The sequence below is a fragment of the Scomber japonicus genome, unplaced genomic scaffold (genome assembly GCF_027409825.1).
Source record: "Scomber japonicus isolate fScoJap1 unplaced genomic scaffold, fScoJap1.pri scaffold_590, whole genome shotgun sequence".
Lineage (NCBI taxonomy): Eukaryota > Metazoa > Chordata > Actinopteri > Scombriformes > Scombridae > Scomber > Scomber japonicus.
Genome location: NW_026518640.1, coordinates 5,001 through 24,395, shown reverse-complemented (window position 1 = coordinate 24,395; position 19,395 = coordinate 5,001). Strand labels below are relative to the sequence as shown.

Sequence of the window (19,395 nt, the reverse complement as noted above, 5' to 3'; positions counted from 1 at the left end):
GGGACATCTGTCTTTTTATTTTAATACACGTTAAACTCAGAGACTTAGATTTTTATCTACATGGAGGAAGAAGAAGAGGAAGAGGAAGAGGAGGAAATACTTTATTCGGCTTCAGCAGCAGATAGGCACGACTGTTAAAAGGCAGCACATACACACATGCAGACACACACACATACACAGTCACTCAGAGACACACAGACACACACTCACACACACACACAGACTCAGACACACACTCACACACACACACAGACTCACACACACATGCAGATACACACACAACCACATATACACACACTCACAGACACACACTCACAACCTCAGACACACACCACACACACTCACATACACACTCTCACACACAGACACACACGCACAACGTCACACACACATAGACACACACACAGACACACAACCTCACACACACACACACACGCACAACCTAACACACACTCACACAGACACACACACTCATACACAACCTCACACTCACACACACACACAACCTCACAGACTGACAACCACACTCTCACACACAGACACGCGCGCACACACACACACATTCACACAACCACTCACTCAGACTCACACAAACACACTCTCACACTCTCACACACACTGACACACACACACACACTCACTCACAACCACACACAGACACACACACACACACACAACCTCACACTCTCACACACACAGACACACACACACACACACACACACACAGACAGCATATGATGCTCGGTAGTAACCAGATTAAGGATTAAAGACGATCAATATGGATTAAAATCATCTTTACAGGAAAACATAAAACATAAAATAAAACGCTGACGTTTAAAAGAGCTTTAAAAAAAGAAAGATGTCGACTCAGCAGGTTTAGAGTTGAGCAGGAAGTCCGCAGGCTGAAATTAGGGTAATTTTTTATCAAGTGGTCACATGATCAGCAGTGGGAACGGACTGATTTAGACTTCTAGAGCAGCGGTGTCGAGCTCATTTTAGTCCAGTAAAAGCATTACGTAATAAACTATAAATAATATATCACACTTTATAACTCTATCATTCATCAGCTGGAGGGGAAACACAAGAAATACTGAGGAAGGAAGGAGAGGAAGAAGGCAGAGAGGGAGGGAGGAAGGAAGGAAAGGAAGAAGGAAGGAAGGATAGAGGGAGGAAAGGAAGGAAAGTAGGAAGGAAGGATAGAGGGGGGAGGGAGGTAGGAAAGGAAGGAAAGTAGGAAGGAAGGATAGAGGGAGGGAGGAGGAAAGGAAGGGAAGAAGGAAGGAAGGAAAGTAGGGAGGAAGGGAGGAAAGAAAGGAGAGAGGGAGGAAAGAAGGAGGAAGGGAGAAAGGAAGGAGGGAGGGAGGAAGAAGGAAGGAGGAAGGAAAGGAAGAAAGGAGGGAGGGAGGAAGGAAAGAAGGAAGAGAGGAAGAAGGAAGGAAAGAAAGGAAGAAGGGATGGGGGAGGAAGGAGGGAAGGAGGAAAGGAAGGAAAGGGGGGGAGGAGGAAAGAAAGGGAGGAAGAAGGAAGGAAAGAAGAAAAGGAAGGAAGGAAGGAAAGGAGGGACGAAGGAAGGAAAGGAAGGAAGGAAAGACTATAATAAATCATCTAGAGGGGAAACTAAGAAATACTGAGTCCAAGAGAGGAAGAAATCTATCCTTCAAATCTGAATCACTGTGTTATCTTTATGTTTTAACCCTCCCAGGGAGGAAGGAAGGGAAGGTAGGGAGAGAGGGAGGATGGATGGAAGGAAGGAAGGATGGATGGAAGAAGGAAGGATGGATGGAAGAAGGAAGGATGGAAGGGAGGAAGAAAGAAGGGAGAAAGGAAAGGAGGGAGGGAGGGAGGTAGGGAGGAAGGAAAGGAGACAGGAGGAAAGGAAAGGATGGAGGAAGGAAGGAAAGGAAGAAGGGAAGGAGGGAGGAAGGAAGAAGGGGAGGGAGGGAAGGAGGAAAGGAGTGAGGGAGGACAGAAGGAAGGAAAGGAAGAAGGGAGGGAGGGAGGAAAGGAAGAAGGGAGGTAGGAAGGAAGGGAGGAAGGAAGGAAGGAAGGAAGGAAAGGAAGAATGGAGGGAGTAAAGAAGGAAGGAAAGGAAGAAGGCAGGGAGGGAGGGACGCAGGAAGGAAGGGAGGGAAGGAAAAAGGGAGGGAGGAAAGGAGGGAGGGGGAAAGAAGGAGGAAGGGAGGAAGGAAGGAAGGATAGAGTGAGGAAAGGAAGGAATGAAGGACTATAATAAATCATCTAGAGGAAACATGTCTAAGTCCACAGACGGAAAAAATGGCCTTCAAATCTGAATCACACTACTAGCCAGTTATCAATCTATCAATCAATCAATTAATTAATCACACTTTATTTTTATAGCACTTTTCAAACATGGTAAATAAACCCAAATATAAACCTAAATAAAATAAAAAAGGAAATAAAAGAAGAATAAAATAAAGTAAAGTATGAGGTGGAGTATTAAAAGGAAATGAAAATAAACAGTTGAATTCCCCTTGAAGTCGATGTTCGGTAATATTTTGGGGACTTTTTCAGTCTAGTTTGGATTCTTGTGGTTTTTCAGATTAAAATGAGATTTAAAAAATAATAAAATAAAATAATAAAATAATAAAATAATAAAATAAAATAATAAAATAATAAAATAAAATAAAAAGAGGGAAACGGCTCCAGACTGTCCTCTCAGCAGCAGCAGCAGCAGCACGTAGTCGCTCAGCTCATCAGAAAAGATGAGACCAAGCGAGGACTCGGCTGGATGAGTCAGCAGCAACTATCTCTACGTCCGCCTACGCTGAGCTGCAACAGGAAGTGATTAAAAATGAATCTAAAGTTTTTACTAGCAGAAGGTTTTCTTTTTTTATTTTAAATACTCAGAAAAAAGTTCAGAGACGCAAAAAAAAAAAAGGGAAAATAATCAGGCTGTACTTTTTGGAGTGATTCATTGAGGAAGGAAGGAAAGGAGGGAGAGAGGAAGGAAGGAAGGAAAGGAGGGAGGAAGGAAAGAAGGCAAGGAATTGAAGGAGGGGAGGAAGGAAGGAAAGGAGGGAGAGAGGATGGAAGGAAAGAAGGCAAGGAATGAAGGGAGGAAGAAGGAAGGGAGGAAGGAGGGAGGGAGGCAGGAAGCAAATGAGGGAGAGAGGAAGGAAAGGAGGGAGGAAGGAAGGAAAGGAGGGAGGGAGGGTGGGAGGGAGGGAGAAGGGAAGGGGAGGAGGGAAGGGAGGAAGAAGGAAGGAAAGGAAGGAGGGAGGGCGGGAGGTGGAAGGAAGGAAGGAAGGAAGGAAGGAAAGGAGAGAGAGAGGGAGGAAAAGAGGGGGAAGGAAAGGAGGGAGGAAGGAAGGGAAGGAAGGAGGGAGGGCGGGAGGAAGGAAGGAAAGGAGGGAGGGAGGAAGGGGAAAAAAAGGGGAAAATAATCAGGCTGTAATTTCGGGAGTGATTCATCGTGTCAGTTTGTTGATCATCCGTCTACTTCCTGAGAAGGAAAGGAGGGAGGAAGGAAGGAAGGAAAGGAGGGAGAGAGCAAGGAATGAAGGGAGGAAGGAAGGAAGGAAAGGAGGGAGAGAGCAAGGAATGAAGGGTGGAAGGAAGGAAGGAAAGAAGGGAAGAAAGGAAAGGAGGAAAACCAACACTGAGCATATCCTTTATAATAATGTTAGCAATGAGAGACTTAGCATTAGTTTTCTCTCTGAGACCTTTTCTCAAACTTTCGAGGAGCCGTTATAAACGTTGACGTACTAGTTTGGTGATTAGCATCAGGTCCGTCTCCCTTAGTAACCGTCTCCCTTAGTAACCGTCACAGCAGACATCAGCTTTTTGTCCATGAGAAGCCACCGTAGCTCAACTCTGCTCCACATATTTCATACCTGCATCATGTTCTCTCCAGTCAGCTAGCTAGCAGGCTAACTTACTAGCTAGCAGGCTAACTTACTAGCTGGCAGGCTAACTTACTAGCTAGCAGGCTAACTTACTAGCTGGCAGGCTAACTTACTACCGAGTCAAATGGCGCTTTTCCACTACACAGTTCCAGCATGATTCGACTTGACTCGGTTTTCTCTGCGTGTCCACTAGGGATAGTATCTGGTACCTGCTACTGTTTTAGTACCTGCTCTGCTGAGGTTCCCAGCGAGCCGAGCCGATACTAATGTGACGTCATCAGACTGCCGGCCACTGATTGGTCAGAAGAGTTGTCATGAGTCATGAGCCGTCCCACACAAGAATCAAACCCGCCATTTTTAAATCCCAACAACAGTGTAACAGCCATACGGCTCAATTTAGTTGCTTTGTGTGTGCTATGACGACCCCGCCCACGTTGAGTAGGTACCTTTTTGTAATGGAAAAGGTCATTCGTGGAGTCGAGCCGAGCCGAGCCGAGCCGAGTAGTGCTGGAACTGTATAGTGGAAAAGCGCCAAAAGTAGCCGAGGTAGCAGTAAAAATTCACTCCGTGTCAGATTTACTTCAACACAAGGTGGAGGTGGTTTACACAAGCTTACAGCTCCTCCTAGTGGCTGAAAGTGAGAATTACTCTCCAGCTGCTGTTAAAAACCCTTCATACTAAACCACACGGCTCATAACTGTTGATTAAAGAGTTTCAGTGAAGCACAAAGGTTGAAGTCCCCACTAAGAACTAATTAATATGTAATTTCCTTCATTAATTATTATATTAAATAATATTATATTAAAATTATTAATCAGTCTCCTGACTGTTGCCCTTTAATACAGGGGTGTCAAACATGCGGCCCGTGGGCCAGAACCGGCCCGCTGAGGAGTCCAATCCGGCCCGCTTTCCTTCATGTGTTCTTTTCCTTCCTTCCTTCTTTCCTTCCTTACTTCCTTACTTACTTACTTATTTACTTACTTACTTCCCTCTTTTCTTCCCTCCCTCCTTCCTTCTATCTTTCCTTCCTTCCATCCTTCCTTCATTCTGTCCTTCCATCCTTCCTTCATTCTGTCTGTCCTTTCTTCCTTCCTCCCTTTCTTCCTTCATTCTGTCCTTTTTTCCCTCCCTCCTTCCTTCCATCTTTCCTTCCATCCTTCCTTCATTCTGTCCTTCCATCCTTCCTTCATTCTGTCTGTCCTTTCTTCCTTCCTCCCTTTCTTCCTTCATTCTGTCCTTCCTTCCTTCCTCCCTTTCTTCCCTCCCTCCTTCCTTCCATCTTTCCTTCCTCCCTTTCTTCCTTCATTCTGTCCTTCCTTCTATCTGTCCGTCCTTCCTTCCATCTTTCCTTCCTCCCTTTCTTCCTTCATTCTGTCCTTCCTTCCATTTGTCTGTACTTCCTTCCTTCCTCCCTTTCTTCCCTCCCTCCTTCCTTCCATCTTTCCTTCCTCCCTTTCTTCCTTCATTCTGTCCTTCCATTTGTCTGTCCTTCCTTCCTTCCTCCCTTTCTTCCCTCCTTCATTCCTTCCATCTTTCCTTCCTCCCTTTTTTCCTTCATTCTGTCCTTCCTTCTATCTTTCCTTCCTCCCTTTCTTCCTTCCATCTTTCCTTCCTCCCTTCCTTCCATCCTTCCTTCATTCTGTCTGTCCTTCCTTCCTTCCTTCCTTCTTTTTAATGATCCGGCCCACATGAGATCATATTGGACTTTAATACATCCTCCTCCTCAGCTGGTTGAACTTATTCCCCTTCTTTTTTTTTTTTCTTTTTTTTAATAAGTGATCTAACCTGAACTCTATCTGCAGGTATCTGTGTAAGCTGTCTGACCAGGAGTTGCGTCAGAGTGCTGCTCGCAACATGGCCGACCTGATGTGGAGCACGGTGAAAGAGCCGCTGGACAGCGCGCTGTGCTTCGACAAGGAGAGCCTGGACCTCGCCTTCAAATACTTCATGTCTCCTACACTCACCATGAGGCTGGCAGGACTCAGCCAAATCACTGTGAGTCCTATAACTGTTTAACTCTCCTGTTGTCATTGGGTTAAGGAAGGAAGGAAGGAAAGGAAGGAAAGGAGGGAGGGAGAGAGGAAGGAAGGGAGGGAAGGAGGGAAAGGAAGGAGGAAGGGAGAATGGAAGGGAGGAAAGGAGGAAGGGAGGAAGAGGGAAGGAAAGGAAGGAGGGAGGGAGGAAGAAGGAAGGAAAGGAAGGAGGGAGGGAGGAAGGAAGGAAGGATGGAAGGAGGGAGGGAGGAAGGAAAGGAAGGAAGGATGAAGGAAGGAAGGGAGAAAGGAGGAAGAAGGAAGGATGGAAGGGAGGAAGAAGGAAGGAAAGGAGGGAGGGAGGAAGGAAGGAAGGAAAGGAGGTAGAAGGAAGGGAGGGAGGGAGAAGGAAAGGAGGAAGGAAGGAAGGAAGGGAGAGAGGAGGAAGAAGGAAGGAAAGGAGGGAGGGAGAGAGGAAGGAAGGGAGGGAAGGAGGGAAAGGAAGGAGGAAGGGAGAATGGAAGGGAGGAAAGGAGGGAGGGAGGAAGAAGGAAGGAAAGGAAGGAGGGAGGGAGGGAGGGAGGAAGGAAGGAAGGAAGGAAGGAAGGAAGGAAGGAAGACAAGACAAGAGGGAGGGAGAGAGGAAGAAGGAAGGAAAGGAGGGAGGGAGGGAGGGAGGGAGGGAGAGAGGAAGGAAGGGAGGGAAGGAGGGAAAGGATGGAGGAAGGGAGAATGGAAGGGAGGAAAGGAGGGAGGGAGGAAGAAGGAAGGAAAGGAAGGAGGGAGGGAGGGAGGAAGGAAGGAAGGACCTCGCCTTCAAATACTTCATGTCTCCTACACTCACCATGAGGCTGGCAGGACTCAGCCAAATCACTGTGAGTCCAATAACTGCCCCAATATATGAGACTCATGAGAGAATATGTCTTTAGTTTTAACTCTGCTGTTGTACTTGAGTCAAGGAAGGAAGGGAGGAAAGGAAGGAAGGGAGGAAGGAAGGGAGAGAGGAGGAAGAAGGAAGGAAGTAATGAAGGACTATAATAAATCATCTCGAGGAAACCTGCTAAGAAATACTGAGTCCAAGTCCACAAAGGGAGGAAGGAAAGGAAGAAGGAAAGGAGGGAGGGAGGAAGGAAAGAAGGAAGGAAAGGAGGGAGGACGGAAAAGAGGGAGGAAGGGAGGAAAGGAAGGGAGAAGGGAGGAAGGGAAGAAGGAAGGAAAGGAAAGAAGTAAGGGAGGAAGGAAGGAGGGAGGGAAGGAGGGACGGAAGAAGGATGGGAGGGAAGGAAGGAGGGAGGAAGAAGGAAGGAAGGGAGGGAGGAAGGAAGAGAGGGAGGAAGGGAGGGAGAGAGTGAGGAAGGAAGGGAGGAAGGATGGAGGGAGAAGGAAGATGGAAGGGAGGGAGGAAGGAAGAAGGAAGGGAGGAGGAAGGAAAGGAAGAAGGGAGCGAGGAAGGAAGGAAGGAAGGGATGGAGGGAGGAAGGAAGGAGGGAAGAAGGAAGGAAAGGAGGGGGAAGGAAGGAAGGAGGGAAGGAAGGAAGGAAAGGAGGGAGGGAGGAAGGAAGGAAGGAAGGAAATGAGGAAGGTTTAATTTGAAGGTTTCTGGTGTTTTTTAATAAGTTCCTAGGGAGACGTATGATAGTTAATGGAACGTGTGTGTGTGTGTGTGTGTGTGTGTGTGTGTGTGTGTGTGTGTGTGTGTGTGTGTGTGTGTGTGTGTGTGTGTGTGTGTGTGTGTGTGTGTGTGTGTGTGTGTGTGTGTGTGTGTCCCTCCTCAGAATCAGCTCCACACCTTCAACGACGTCTGCAACAACGAGTCCCTGGTGTCCGACACAGAAACGTGAGTCTGAACACTCCCTTCCATCCTTTCCTCCTTCCTCCCTTCCTTCTCTCCTTCTCTCCCTTCCTTACTTTGTTCCTCTTTCTCTCCTTACTTCCTTCCTTCCCTCTATCCTTACTTCCTTCCTCTTTTCCTCCTTACTCCTTTCCTTCTTACATTCCTTCCTACCTTCCTCCCTTCCCTCCTTTCCTTCTTCCCTCCCTCTCTCCCTTCCTTCCTTCCTTCCTTCCTTCCTTCCTCCCTCCCTTCCTTCCTTCCTTCCTCCCTTCCTCATCCCTTACTCCTGTCCTTCCTTACTCCTTTTCCTTCCTTCCTTCATCCCTCCTTTCCTTCCTTCCTCCCTCCCTCTCTCCCTTCCTTCCTTCCTTCCTTCCTTCCTCCCTCCCTTCCTCCCTTCCTCCCTTCCTCATCCCTTCCTCCTGTCCTTCCTTCTCTCCTTACTTCCTTCCTCTTTTCCTCCTTACTCCTTTCCTTCCTACTTTCCTTCCTTCCTCCCTCCCTCCCTCCCTCCCTCCCTCTCTCCCTTCCTTCCTTCCTTCCTTCCCTCCCTTTTTCCTCCCCTTCCTCCCTCCCTCTTTTCTTTCCTCCTTTCCTTCCTTCCTTCCTCATCCCTTCCTCCTGTCCTTCCTTGCCCTGAGGACAACAGGAGGGTTAAATGAAAACCCATATCTTGTGGCACATCACCCAGAAATCGAGCAGCTTTTATAACAATCTCACTTCTCTTCCTTCCTGTGTTTTTACTTCCTTCCTTCCTTCCTTCTCTCTCTCTCTGCTTCCTCCCTGCAGGTCCATAGCAAAGGAACTAGCTGACTGGTTGATCCACAACAACGTAGTGGAGCACATATTTGGACCAAATTTGCACATTGAGGTGAGTGAGAATCCATCCATCCATCCATCTTCTTGCCGCTTATCCGGGGTCGGGTCGCGGGGGCAGCAGCCTAAGCAGGGAAGCCCAGACTTCCCTCTCCCCAGCTACTTCGTCCAGCTCTTCCAGGGGGACCCCGAGGCGTTCCCAGGCCAGCCGAGAGACATAATCTCTCCAGCGTGTCCTGGGTCTTCCCCAGGGTCTCCTACCGGTGGGACGTGCCCTGAACACCTCACCAGGGAGGCGTCCGGGAGGCATCCTAACTAGATGCCCGAACCACCTCATCTGGCTCCTCTCGACGTGGAGGAGCAGCGGGTCTACTCCGAGCTCCCTCCGGATAACTGAGCTTCTCACCCTATCTCTAAGGGAGAGCCCAGCCAGCCTACGGAGGAAGCTCATTTCGGCCGCTTGTACCCGCGATCTTGTTCTTTCGGTCACTACCCAAAGCTCATGACCATAGGTGAGGGTAGGAACGAAGATCGACTGGTAAATCGAGAGCTTCGCCTTTCGGCTCAGCTCTCTCTTCACCACGACGGATCTGTGCAGAGTCCACATTACTGAAGTAATTAGAACAGGGGAGTCAAACTCAACTTTCTTAAAGGGCCACATACAGCCACATTTAATCTCATGTGGGCCGGATCATTAAAAAGATGGAAGGAAGGAAGGAAACAAGGATGGAAAGAAGGGAAAAGTGATAGGAAGGAAAGACAAAAGGAAGGAAGGAAAGGAGGGAGGAAGGAAGGAAGGAAAGGAAGGAAGGAAACAAGGATGGAAAGAAGGGAAAAGTGATAGGAAGGAAAGACAAAAGGAAGGAAGGAAAGGAGGGAGGAAGGAAGGAAGGAAAGGAAGGAAGGAAGCACAGAAGGAAGGAAGGCAGGCAGGCAGGAAGGAAAGGAAGAAAGGAAAAGAAGATGAAGGAAAGATGGAAGGACGGAGGGAAGGAAAGAAGACAAGGAAGGAAGGACGGAAGCAAGGAAGGAAAGGAGGGAAGGATGAAGGAAGGAAGAAAGGAAAAGAAAATGAAGGAAGGAAGGAAGGATTCCTCCCTCCCTCCTTTTTAATTCCTCCCTCCTTTTTCCTTCCTTCCTTACTTCTTTCCTTCCTTCCTTCCTTCCTTCCTTCCTTCCTTCCTTCCTTCCTTCCTTCCTTCCTTCCTCCTGTCCTTCCTTCCTTCCTCCTGTCCTTCCTTCCTTCCTCCTGTCCTTCCTTCCTTCCTCCTGTCCTTCCTTCCTTCCTCCTGTCCTTCCTTACCCCTTGAGGACAACAGGAGTCTTTTTCTGTAATTACATTGTTTTCTCTCAGTACTTTAAACAGAAGAAACTTTGTTCCAGCGAAGCTAATCTCTGTGTGTGTGTGTGTGTGTGTGTGTGTGTGTGTGTGTGTGTGTGTGTGTGTGTGTGTGTGTGTGTGTTTCCAGATCATTAAACAGTGCCAAGTGATCCTGAACTTCTTGGCTGCGGAGGGCCGACTCAGCACGCAGCATGTGGATTGCATCTGGGCTGCAGCTCAGGTATGAACGACGCTCCACCGCACCACACAGCAGCTTCATTACACTAGAATAACACGACGGTTACCATGACGACGGTGACGACATCATCATCATCATCACTGTCGTATCAGCAGCAGCACTGAGATGAAAAACTGCAGTGTCGGCTGGTTTGACTCGTTGAAGTGTTTCAAACTCAGATAAGACAGTTGAACTTTACAGCTGGATTTTCAAAATAAAACTCTGATTTTGCTGATTTTATTAGTAAAATACAGCAAATCAGGCTTTTCCACTATATATACATAAAGAGTAATTAATTGAAGTTTACAATGAAATTCTTACTTTGCCTTCAATTTTTATAATATACTGTTATTTATACAAATTAATTTACAGCTGTATTTTCAGAATAAAACACTCTGCTTTTTTATGGACTTTGATTTTGCTGATTTTATTAGTAAAATATATCAAAACAATAAAACATGTTGAAGTTAAAGAACAATTAATTGAAATTTACAATGAAATTCTTACTTTACTCTCCATTTAAAAAAAACAAAAAACAAACTAATATTAATATAATTTAAAAACTTAGATTTTGCTGATTTTATTATGAAAATATAGCAAATTAAAAAAACAGGTTCATCAAGTTTTTCCCCCCATATACATGTTAATACAATTGAAAAACAGGAAATATACTTTGCAGCTGTATTTTCAGAATAAGACACACTGCTTTTGTATGGACTTTGAATTTGATTAATTTATTATTAAAATATAGTAAAAAAAACAATTTTTTTTTCCATATACATAAATAAAATTTAGTTGAAATTTGCCGTCCTTTGTTAATACTGTGATATTAATACAATTAAAGACAGAAAAAGTACTTTACAGCTGTATTTTCAGAATAAGACTCTGCTTTTTTATGGACTTTGAATTCACTGATTTTATTAGTAAAATATAGCAAATTAAAAAACACACGTTCATCAAGTTTTTTCCACTATATACATAAAGAATAATTAATTACTTTAAAAAAACAAAACAACTAATATTAATATAATTTAAAAACAGGAAATGTACTTTACAGCTGTATTTTCAGAATAAGACACTCTGCTTCTTTGTGGACTTTGAATTTGATTAATTTGTTTATTAAAATAAGCAACATATTAAATTAAGATCAGTTTATTTTCTATCATCATGTAACAGGAAATACTCTAATGTTCAGAGCTTAATTAATAGTATTCAAATGTTATTTCTGATATATTTAAATATTTTATTCACCTCTCATTAAAGGGTAAAAGGTTAGATATCAACTCTTTTTTCTTCTTCCTGTTGCAGCTCAAACACTGCAGCCGTTACATCCACGACCTTTTCCCTTCACTCATCAAGAACCTGGACCCGGTTCCTCTGCGTCACGTCCTCAACCTGGTGTCAGGCCTGCACCCCAGCGCACACACGGAGCAGGTACACACACACACACACACACACACACACACACACACACACAGCCTAATATATACTAGGGGTGTAACAATTCATCTACTACATCGATGTATCGATAAAAGTAATTCTATCGACCGTCTCTATACAAGTCAATGGAGAATTCACCAACTTCTCACTTGATTTCTAACCTCAGTAAACGTTTTCAAAATGTGTTTATGGTCTCAATCGCTAGTTTAAAGCCTTCTTCAATGCAGTATGATGTTCATTTGGGACATTTTGGCCTCCCTGATTTTATATGTGATGATAAAGCAGGGTATGCATTAGGGCGTGGCTACGTCCTGATTGACAGGTTGATTGACCAATGTCCTCCAGATCCAGCCCTCGTAACCATAGCAACCTCCCCGCTCCGCCCATGGCCCCGCCTCATGCCCATATAAGTAGAATCCCTGTTTTTATTTTTCCCAGCATGCATCTGAAATTTTCAAGATGAATCGAATCTATTGGCTTCCAAGCAGCAGTCCACAAACCAATGGGTGACGTCACGGATGTTACGTCCATTTCTTTTATACAGTCTGTGGTTTTCACACAACACAGACCGGCCGGGCACTACTGTATTTTTATTGAAAATGAGAGCAGAAAAGGTTTAAACTTCCTGTTAATTCAACCTAAAGTGTTGATTGTTTATATCCATAATTCATTTATACCTGACTCCCTTACAAGAAATAACAGGAATCTAGGAAACTTCACCTGCAGTGTCCAGTATCTGGGACACTGCAGGGAGGGAGGGAGTGAGGGAAGGAAGGAAGGAAGGAAGGGAAGGGAGGGAGGGACGGAGGAAGGAAGGAAGGAAGGGAGGGAGGGAGGGACGGAGGAAGGAAGGAAGGAAGGAAGGAAGGAGAATATATTAGAGGATTATGGCAAAAATGTCTAAGTGGTGTAACCATAAAAACTTTGGGAGGAAGGGAGGAAAAGGAAGGAAAAGGAAGGAAGGAAGGATGGAAAGAAGGAAAGGAGGAAGGAAAAAAGGGAGGGAGGAAGGATGTAAAGAAGGAAGGGAAGAAGTGAGGGAAAAAGGAAGGAAGGAAGGAAGGAAGGAAAGTATTGTATCGTCTCTAAATGAACCAGTATTGGCAACCACGAATCGTTACACCCCTAATAAATACCATTAATTAGACCCCTCCTGTAAACATTGAGATCTGCACCAGTGTATATTTAAGGTGGTATTTCTCCTCCTCTTCCTCTCCTCCTCAGACGTTGTACCTGGCCTCTATGCTCATCAAGGCTCTGTGGAACAACGCTCTGGCAGCCAAAGCTCAGCTCTCCAAGCAGAGCTCCTTCGCCTCGCTGCTCAACACCAACATCCCCATGGGCAACAAGAAAGGTCAGTGTGTTTCCAGCTTCTACTAAATCAAAGCTTTCCTCCTTAAATACCTTAAATACCTCCTTAAATACCGTAAATACCTCCTTAAATACCTGAAAATACTAAAAAAAAACTACTTAATCACCTTTTAAACTTCTTAAAACGAAACTGAAATCCACCTTTTTAAAATTAAGCTGCCCTCTTACTACAGTAATTACAGCAGCCTGATTCAATCCAATTGAGTACCGTAATTACTGTAGTAGCAGTGCAACTCAATTTAATGCTCAGATTTAGTAGATTTGGTCATTTTAGTAGTTGGTTTCATTTGTGTGTTTTTTGCTGAAATGCAGAAGTGTGCAGGAGCCTTCCATCCTTCCCTCCATTCTTCCTTCCTTCCTCCCCCTACCTTCCTTCTTTCCTCTGTCCTTCTTTCTTCATTCTTTCCTTCTTCCTTTCCCCCCTTCTTTCCTTCCTTCCTCCCTCCTTTCCTTCCTTACCTCCTTCCTTCCTCCCTTCCTCTCTCCCTCCTTTCCTTCCATCCCTCCCTCCTTACCTTCCTTCCTTCCCTCCCTCCCTCCTCTCCTTCCTTCCTTTCTCCCTTCCTCCCTCCCTCTCTCCCTCCTTCCTTCCCTCCCTCCCTCCTTTCCTTCCTTCGTCCTCCCTTCCATCCTTCCCTCCCTTCCTTTCTTCCTTTCCTCCCTCCCTCCTTTCTTTCCCTCCTTTCCTTCCTCCCTCCCTCCCTCCTTCCTTTCCTTCCTTCCTCCTTTTCTCCTTTCCTTCCTTCTTCCTCCCTTCCATCCATCCTCCCTCCCTCACTCACTCCCTCCTCTCCTTCCTTCCTTCCTTCCTTCCTTCCTTCCTCCCTCCTTTCCTTCCTTCCATCCTCCCTCCCTTCCTTCCTTCCTTCCTTTCCATCCTTCCCAATTTTAGCTTAAGAAATGTAATTATTGAGGTTCATATGATGAAAGCAGCTTTTATAAATCAGATCTTCCTCCTCACAGAAACACAGATTAGCACATTTGTCCCAAAGTCTCTGAAACTGTTTGTGTGGCAGGTTTGAAGTTTGATTTCCTTCCTTTTCTTTCCTCCTTTCCTCCCTTCCTCCCTTCCATCCTCCCTTCCTTCCTTCCTTCCCTCTCTCCCTTCCTTCTTCCCTTCCTTCTTTCCTCTGTCCTTCCTTTCCTTCCCTCTTCCTCCCTTCCATCCATCCTTCCTCCCTTCCTTCCTTTCCTTCCTTGCTCCCTCCTTTCCCTCTTCCTCCCTTCCTTCCTCCGTCCCTCCTTTCCTTCCTCCCTTCCATCCTTCCTCCCTCCCTTCCTTCTTTTCTTTCCTTCCTTCCTTCCTCCCTCCTTTCCATCCTCACTCCCTCCTTTCCTTCCTTCCTCCTTTCCTTCATTCTTCCTCCCTTCCATCCTTGCCCCTTCCTCCCTCCCTCCTTTCCTTCCACCCTTCCTCCCTCCTTTCCTTCTTTCCTCTATCCCCCCTTCCTTCCTTCTTTCCTACTTTCCTTCCCTCCTCCCTCCCTTCCATCCTTCCCTCCTTCCCTCCTTTCTTTCCATCCTTCCACCCTTCGTTCCTCCCTCCTTTCCTTCCCTCCTGCCTCCCTTCCATCCTTCCCTCCTTTCCTTCCTTCTTCCTCCCTTCCTTCCTTCCCTCCTTCCTCCCTCCCTTCCTTCTTTCCTCTTTCCTCCCTCCCTTCGTTCCTTGATTTGTTAGGATAGAAACTCTTCAGCTCAGATTAGCAGATTTTGTCCCAAAGTCTCTGAAACTGTTTGTGTGGCAGGTTTGAGGTTCGATTTCCTTCCTTCCTTCCTCCCTCCCTCCCATCCCTCTGTCCCTCCTTCCTTTCCTCCCTCCTTTCCTTCCTTCCTTTCCTCCCTCCTTTCCTTCCTTCCTTTCCTCCCTCCTTTCCTTCCTTCCTTTTTTTCCTCCCTTCCATCCTCCCTTCCATCCTTCCTTCCTTCCTTCCATCCTTCCCTCTCTCTCCCTTCCTTCTTCCCTTCCTTCTTTCCTCTGTCCCTCCTTTCCTTCCTTTCCTTTCCTTTCCTCCCTTCCTTCCTGCCTTCCTTTTCTTCCTTCTCCTTCCTTCCTCCCTTTCATCCTTCCTTCCTCCCTTCCTTCCTCCCTCCCTCCTTTCCTTCCATCCTTCCTCCCTCCCTTCCTTCTTTCCTCTGTCCTCCCTCCCTTCCATCCCTCCTTTCCTCCTTTCCTCCCTCCTTCCCTCCTTCTTTCCTCCCTCCTTCCATCCTCCCTCCCTTCCATCCTTCCTCCCTCCCTTCGTTCCTTGATTTGTTAGGATAGAAACTCTTCAGCTCAGTTTAGCAGATTTGTCCCAAAGTCTCTGAAACTGTTTGTGTGGCAGGTTTGAAGTTTGATTTCCTTCCTTTCTTCCTCCCTCCCTTCCATCCTTCTTCCTCCCTTCTTCCCTTCTTCCTTTCCTTCCTTTCTTCCTTCCCTCCTTCCTTCTTTCCTCTGTCCTTCTTTTTTCCCTCCTCCCTCCCTTCCTTCCTTCCTTCCTTCCTTCCTTCCTTCCTCCTTCCCTCCCTCCTTTCTTTCCTTCTTCCTCTGTCCTTCCTTTCTTCCTCCTTTCCTTCCTTCCTTCCTTCCCCCCTCCCTCCTTTCCCTCCTTCCTCCTTCCCTCCATCTCTCCCTTCCATCCTTTTCTTCCTTCCTTCCTTCCCCCCTCCCTCCTTTCCTTCCTTCCTCCTTCCCTCCTTTCCTCCGTCTCTACTTTCCTTCCTTTTTTCCTTCCTCCCTCCCTCCTTCCTCCCTCCTTCCCTTCCTTCTTCCTTCCATCCTTCCTTCCTCACTTCCATCCTTCCTTCCTCCCTTCCATCCTTCCCTCTTCTTCCCTCCTTTCCTTCCTTCTTCCTCCCTCCCTCCCTTCCATCCTTCCCTCATCCCTCCCTCCTTTCCTTCCCTCTTCCCTCCTTCCTTCCCTCCTCCCTCCCTCCCTTCCTTCCTTTACTTCTTGAGGACAACAGGAGGGTTATTAATGTCTATTTAAGCAGATTTATAAATCAGATGTTCCTCCTCACAGAAACAGATTTGTCCCAAAGTCTCTGAAACTGTTTGTGTGGCAGGTTTGAGGTTTGATTTCCTTCCTGCAGGAAATCCTCATTCTGTGTTTTTGTTTTTTTGGACGGTTCTCACAGTCTGTCGTCTCCTCTCCGGCCTCTCAGGTTCGCCGGCCGCCAGCCCGGACAGCAGCGATAACAGCGACACGCAGCACAGCGGAGGCAGCGACATGGAGATGGACGACCAGATAATGACGAGCAAGAGGAGCCAGCAGAGACTGTCTGACACTGAGGTACACACACAGAGACACACACAGAGAGACACACAGAGACACACACACACACACACATACACAGAGAGAGAGACACACACACACACACACACAGAAAGACACACACAGAAAGACACACACAGACACACACACACACACACACACACACAGAGACACACACACACATACACAGAGAGACACACACACACACACACACAGAGAGATACACATATATACACACACAGAGACACACACACACACACACAGAGAGACACACACAGAGACACACACACACACACAGAGACACACACAGAGAGAGACACATAGAGAGACACACATACACACAGAGACACACACACACGCAGAGAGACACGCACACATATACACACACACAGAGAGAGAGAGACAGATACACACACACACACACACACACAGAGACACAGAGACACACACACACACACACACACACACACACACACACACATACACACAGAGACACACACACACACACACACACACACAGAGAGACACACAGAGACACACACACACACAGAGACACACACACAGAGAGAGAGAGAGACACACACACACACACACACACAGAGAGAGAGACACACACACACACAGAGAGAGAGACACACACACACACAGAGAGAGACACAGAAAGACACACACACAGATACACACAGACTCAAACACACACAAAGACACACAGATACACACACACACGCAGAAAGACTTAGATACATATATACACACACACACAGAAAGACACACCACACACACACGTAGAAAGACACACACACACACACACGTACAAAGACACAGACACACATACACACAGAAAGACACACACACACACACACACGTACAAAGACACACTCAGACACCCACACAAGGACACATACACACACAAACGCACACATACACAGGACACGCACATTTGTCTTTATATCTTTGTGATTCATTAACATCGAGTATTTTTTAGCCCAGTTCCTAAAAACTTAAACCTAATTCTAACTTTAACTCAGGGGGCGGAGCCAACTTTAAATCGCCCCTTTGAAGTTGTGAGGACTCGGTCCCCACAAAGACACAAAAACATGTTCACACACACACACACTCATACACGCACACATGCATGCTGAGACCCTCGAGTTTGGATCCTGTAATTTCAGTTGTTTATTTTTTTAAGCATTTTTCTCTCGTTTGTCATCGAGGCCGCGGCAAAGATTCAATAACAATATAACAACAATAAAGGAACATTACGTAAATGAGAACAGAGTAAATTAAAAAGGAGCAAAAAAAAAGGACAAAATAAAAAAATGGAAAATAAAAAAAAACGAATAATTGTAAAATAGTAAAAAGTAGCTTAAAATTCTTCCTTCCTTCCTTCCTTTCCTTCCTCGCTGCCTTCTTTCTTCCCTTCCTCTTTTCCTTTCTCCCTCCCTCGTTCCTTATTTCCTCCGTCCTTCCTTCCTTTCCTTCCTTCCATCTGTCCTTCCTCCCTCCCTCCTTCTCTCCTCCCTTCCTTCTTTCCTTCCTCCGTCCTTCCTTCCTTTCTTCCTTCCTCCCTGCCTTCTTTCTTCCCTTCCTCTTTTCCTTTCTCCCTCCCTCGTTCCTTATTTCCTCCGTCCTTCCTTCCTTTCCTTCCTTCCATCTGTCCTTCCTCCCTCTCTCCTCCCTTCCTTCTTTCCTTCCTCCGTCCTTCCTTCCTTCCTTTCCTTCCTTCCATCTGTCCATCCTCCCTCCCTCCTTCTCTCCTCCCTTCCTTCTTTCCTTCCTCCATCCCCCTTTCTTCTTCCTTCCTTCCTTTCTTCCCTTCCTCCCTCCCTCCTTCTCTTTCTTCCCTTCCTCCTACCTTCCTTCCTTCCTTCTTTCCTCCGTCCTTCCTTCCTTCTCTTCCTTCCATCCTTCCTTCCTTCCTTCCTTCCTCCCTTCCTTTCAATGAGTGTCCTATAAAGGGTTAAAAAAAAGACAAAAATATAATACATGATGGAAAATTTAAAAAAAAAGAATAATTGTAAAATAGTAAAAAAGCAGCTTAAAAAATAAAATAAATATAATTATAAAATCGAGGCTTGATGTTTTTTGGTCCGCTGTTCAAACACAGACCACAAAGTTTCCAAACAGACCAAATTCCTCCGACTCCGTCATGCAGAAAACATCCAGATTATTTATATCCGTTTATTGTGATGGAAAGTTTTACAGCATTAAAAATAATCTTTGGTTTGAACATTATTATTATTATTATATTTATAGGTTTAACATTTTTTTCTAAATTTGAAGAAGCAAAAAGAAAGAAATGAAAGTTTTTATAGTGTCCATGTGGTTTAGTTTAAATTTAAAGGGTTTAAATGTGAAAATAAACGTATGAACTTTGGAAGGAAGGAAAGGGGGAGGAGGAAGGAAGGAAGAAAGAGAGAGGGAGGGAGGGAGGGAGGGAGTGAGGAAGAAAAGGAAGGGAGGAAGGAAAGGAAGGGAGGAAGGGAGGAAGGAAGAGAGGGAGGAAGGAAGGGAGGGAGGAAGGAAGGGAGGAAGAAAGGGAGGGAGTGAGGAAGGTAGGAAGGAATGACAGAAGGAAGGAAAGAAGGAAGGGAGGGAGGAAGGAAGGAATGAATGAAGGTAGGGAGGAAAGAAGGGAAGGAAGGGAGGAAGGAAGGAAAGAAGGAAGGGAGGAAGGAAGGAAGGAAGGAAAGAAAGAAGGAAGGAATGACGGAAGGGAGGAAGGAAGGAAGGAAGGAAAGAAAGAAGGAAGGGAGGAAGGAAGGAGAATATATTAGAGGATTAAGTGGTGTAACCATAAAAACTTTGGTAGGAAGAGAGGGAGGGAGGAAGGAAGGAAGGAAGGGGGCGAGGAAGGAAGGAATAAAGGAAGGTAGGAAGGAAGGGATAGAGTGAGGAAGGTAGGAAGGAAGGAATGACGGAAGGGAGGAAGGAAGGAAGGGAGGCAGGGAGGAAGGAATGAATAAATAAAGGAAGGAAGGACGGAAGAGAGGGAGGGAATGAGGAAGGTAGGAAGGAAGGAATGACAGAATTAAGGAAGGTAGGAAGGAAGGAAGGAAGGAAGGAAGGAATGAATGAATGAAAGAAGGAAGGAATGACAGAATGAAGGAAGGAAGGAAGGAAAGAAAGAGAAAGAAAGGATTGAGGAAGGAAGGAAGGGAAGGGAGGGAGGAAGGAAGGAAAGAAAGAAAGAGAAAGAAAGGAATGACAGAAGGAATGAATGAAGGAAGGGAGGAAGGAAGGAAAGAAAGAAAGGAAGGAAGGAAGAAGACCACTAAGGAC

The 19,395-nt window shown here is 45.9% G+C and overlaps 1 protein-coding gene across 1 annotated transcript in view; it reads left to right on the top strand.

Annotated features, from left to right (window-relative positions):
• Positions 1-5,668: 5,668 nt before the first annotated feature.
• The window catches only part of LOC128354790 (ubiquitin carboxyl-terminal hydrolase 34-like), a gene marked incomplete at its 5' end in the record, with an annotated part of 17,849 nt that continues 4,122 nt past the window's right edge, over positions 5,669-19,395 (top strand). Inside the window, 7 exons of the mRNA XM_053314946.1 lie at positions 5,669-5,861; positions 7,615-7,676; positions 8,463-8,544; positions 9,959-10,051; positions 11,357-11,482; positions 12,713-12,842; positions 15,977-16,131. Coding sequence (XP_053170921.1) covers positions 5,669-5,861; positions 7,615-7,676; positions 8,463-8,544; positions 9,959-10,051; positions 11,357-11,482; positions 12,713-12,842; positions 15,977-16,131 — 841 coding nt within the window. The remainder of the gene's footprint in view (positions 5,862-7,614; positions 7,677-8,462; positions 8,545-9,958; positions 10,052-11,356; positions 11,483-12,712; positions 12,843-15,976; positions 16,132-19,395) is intronic.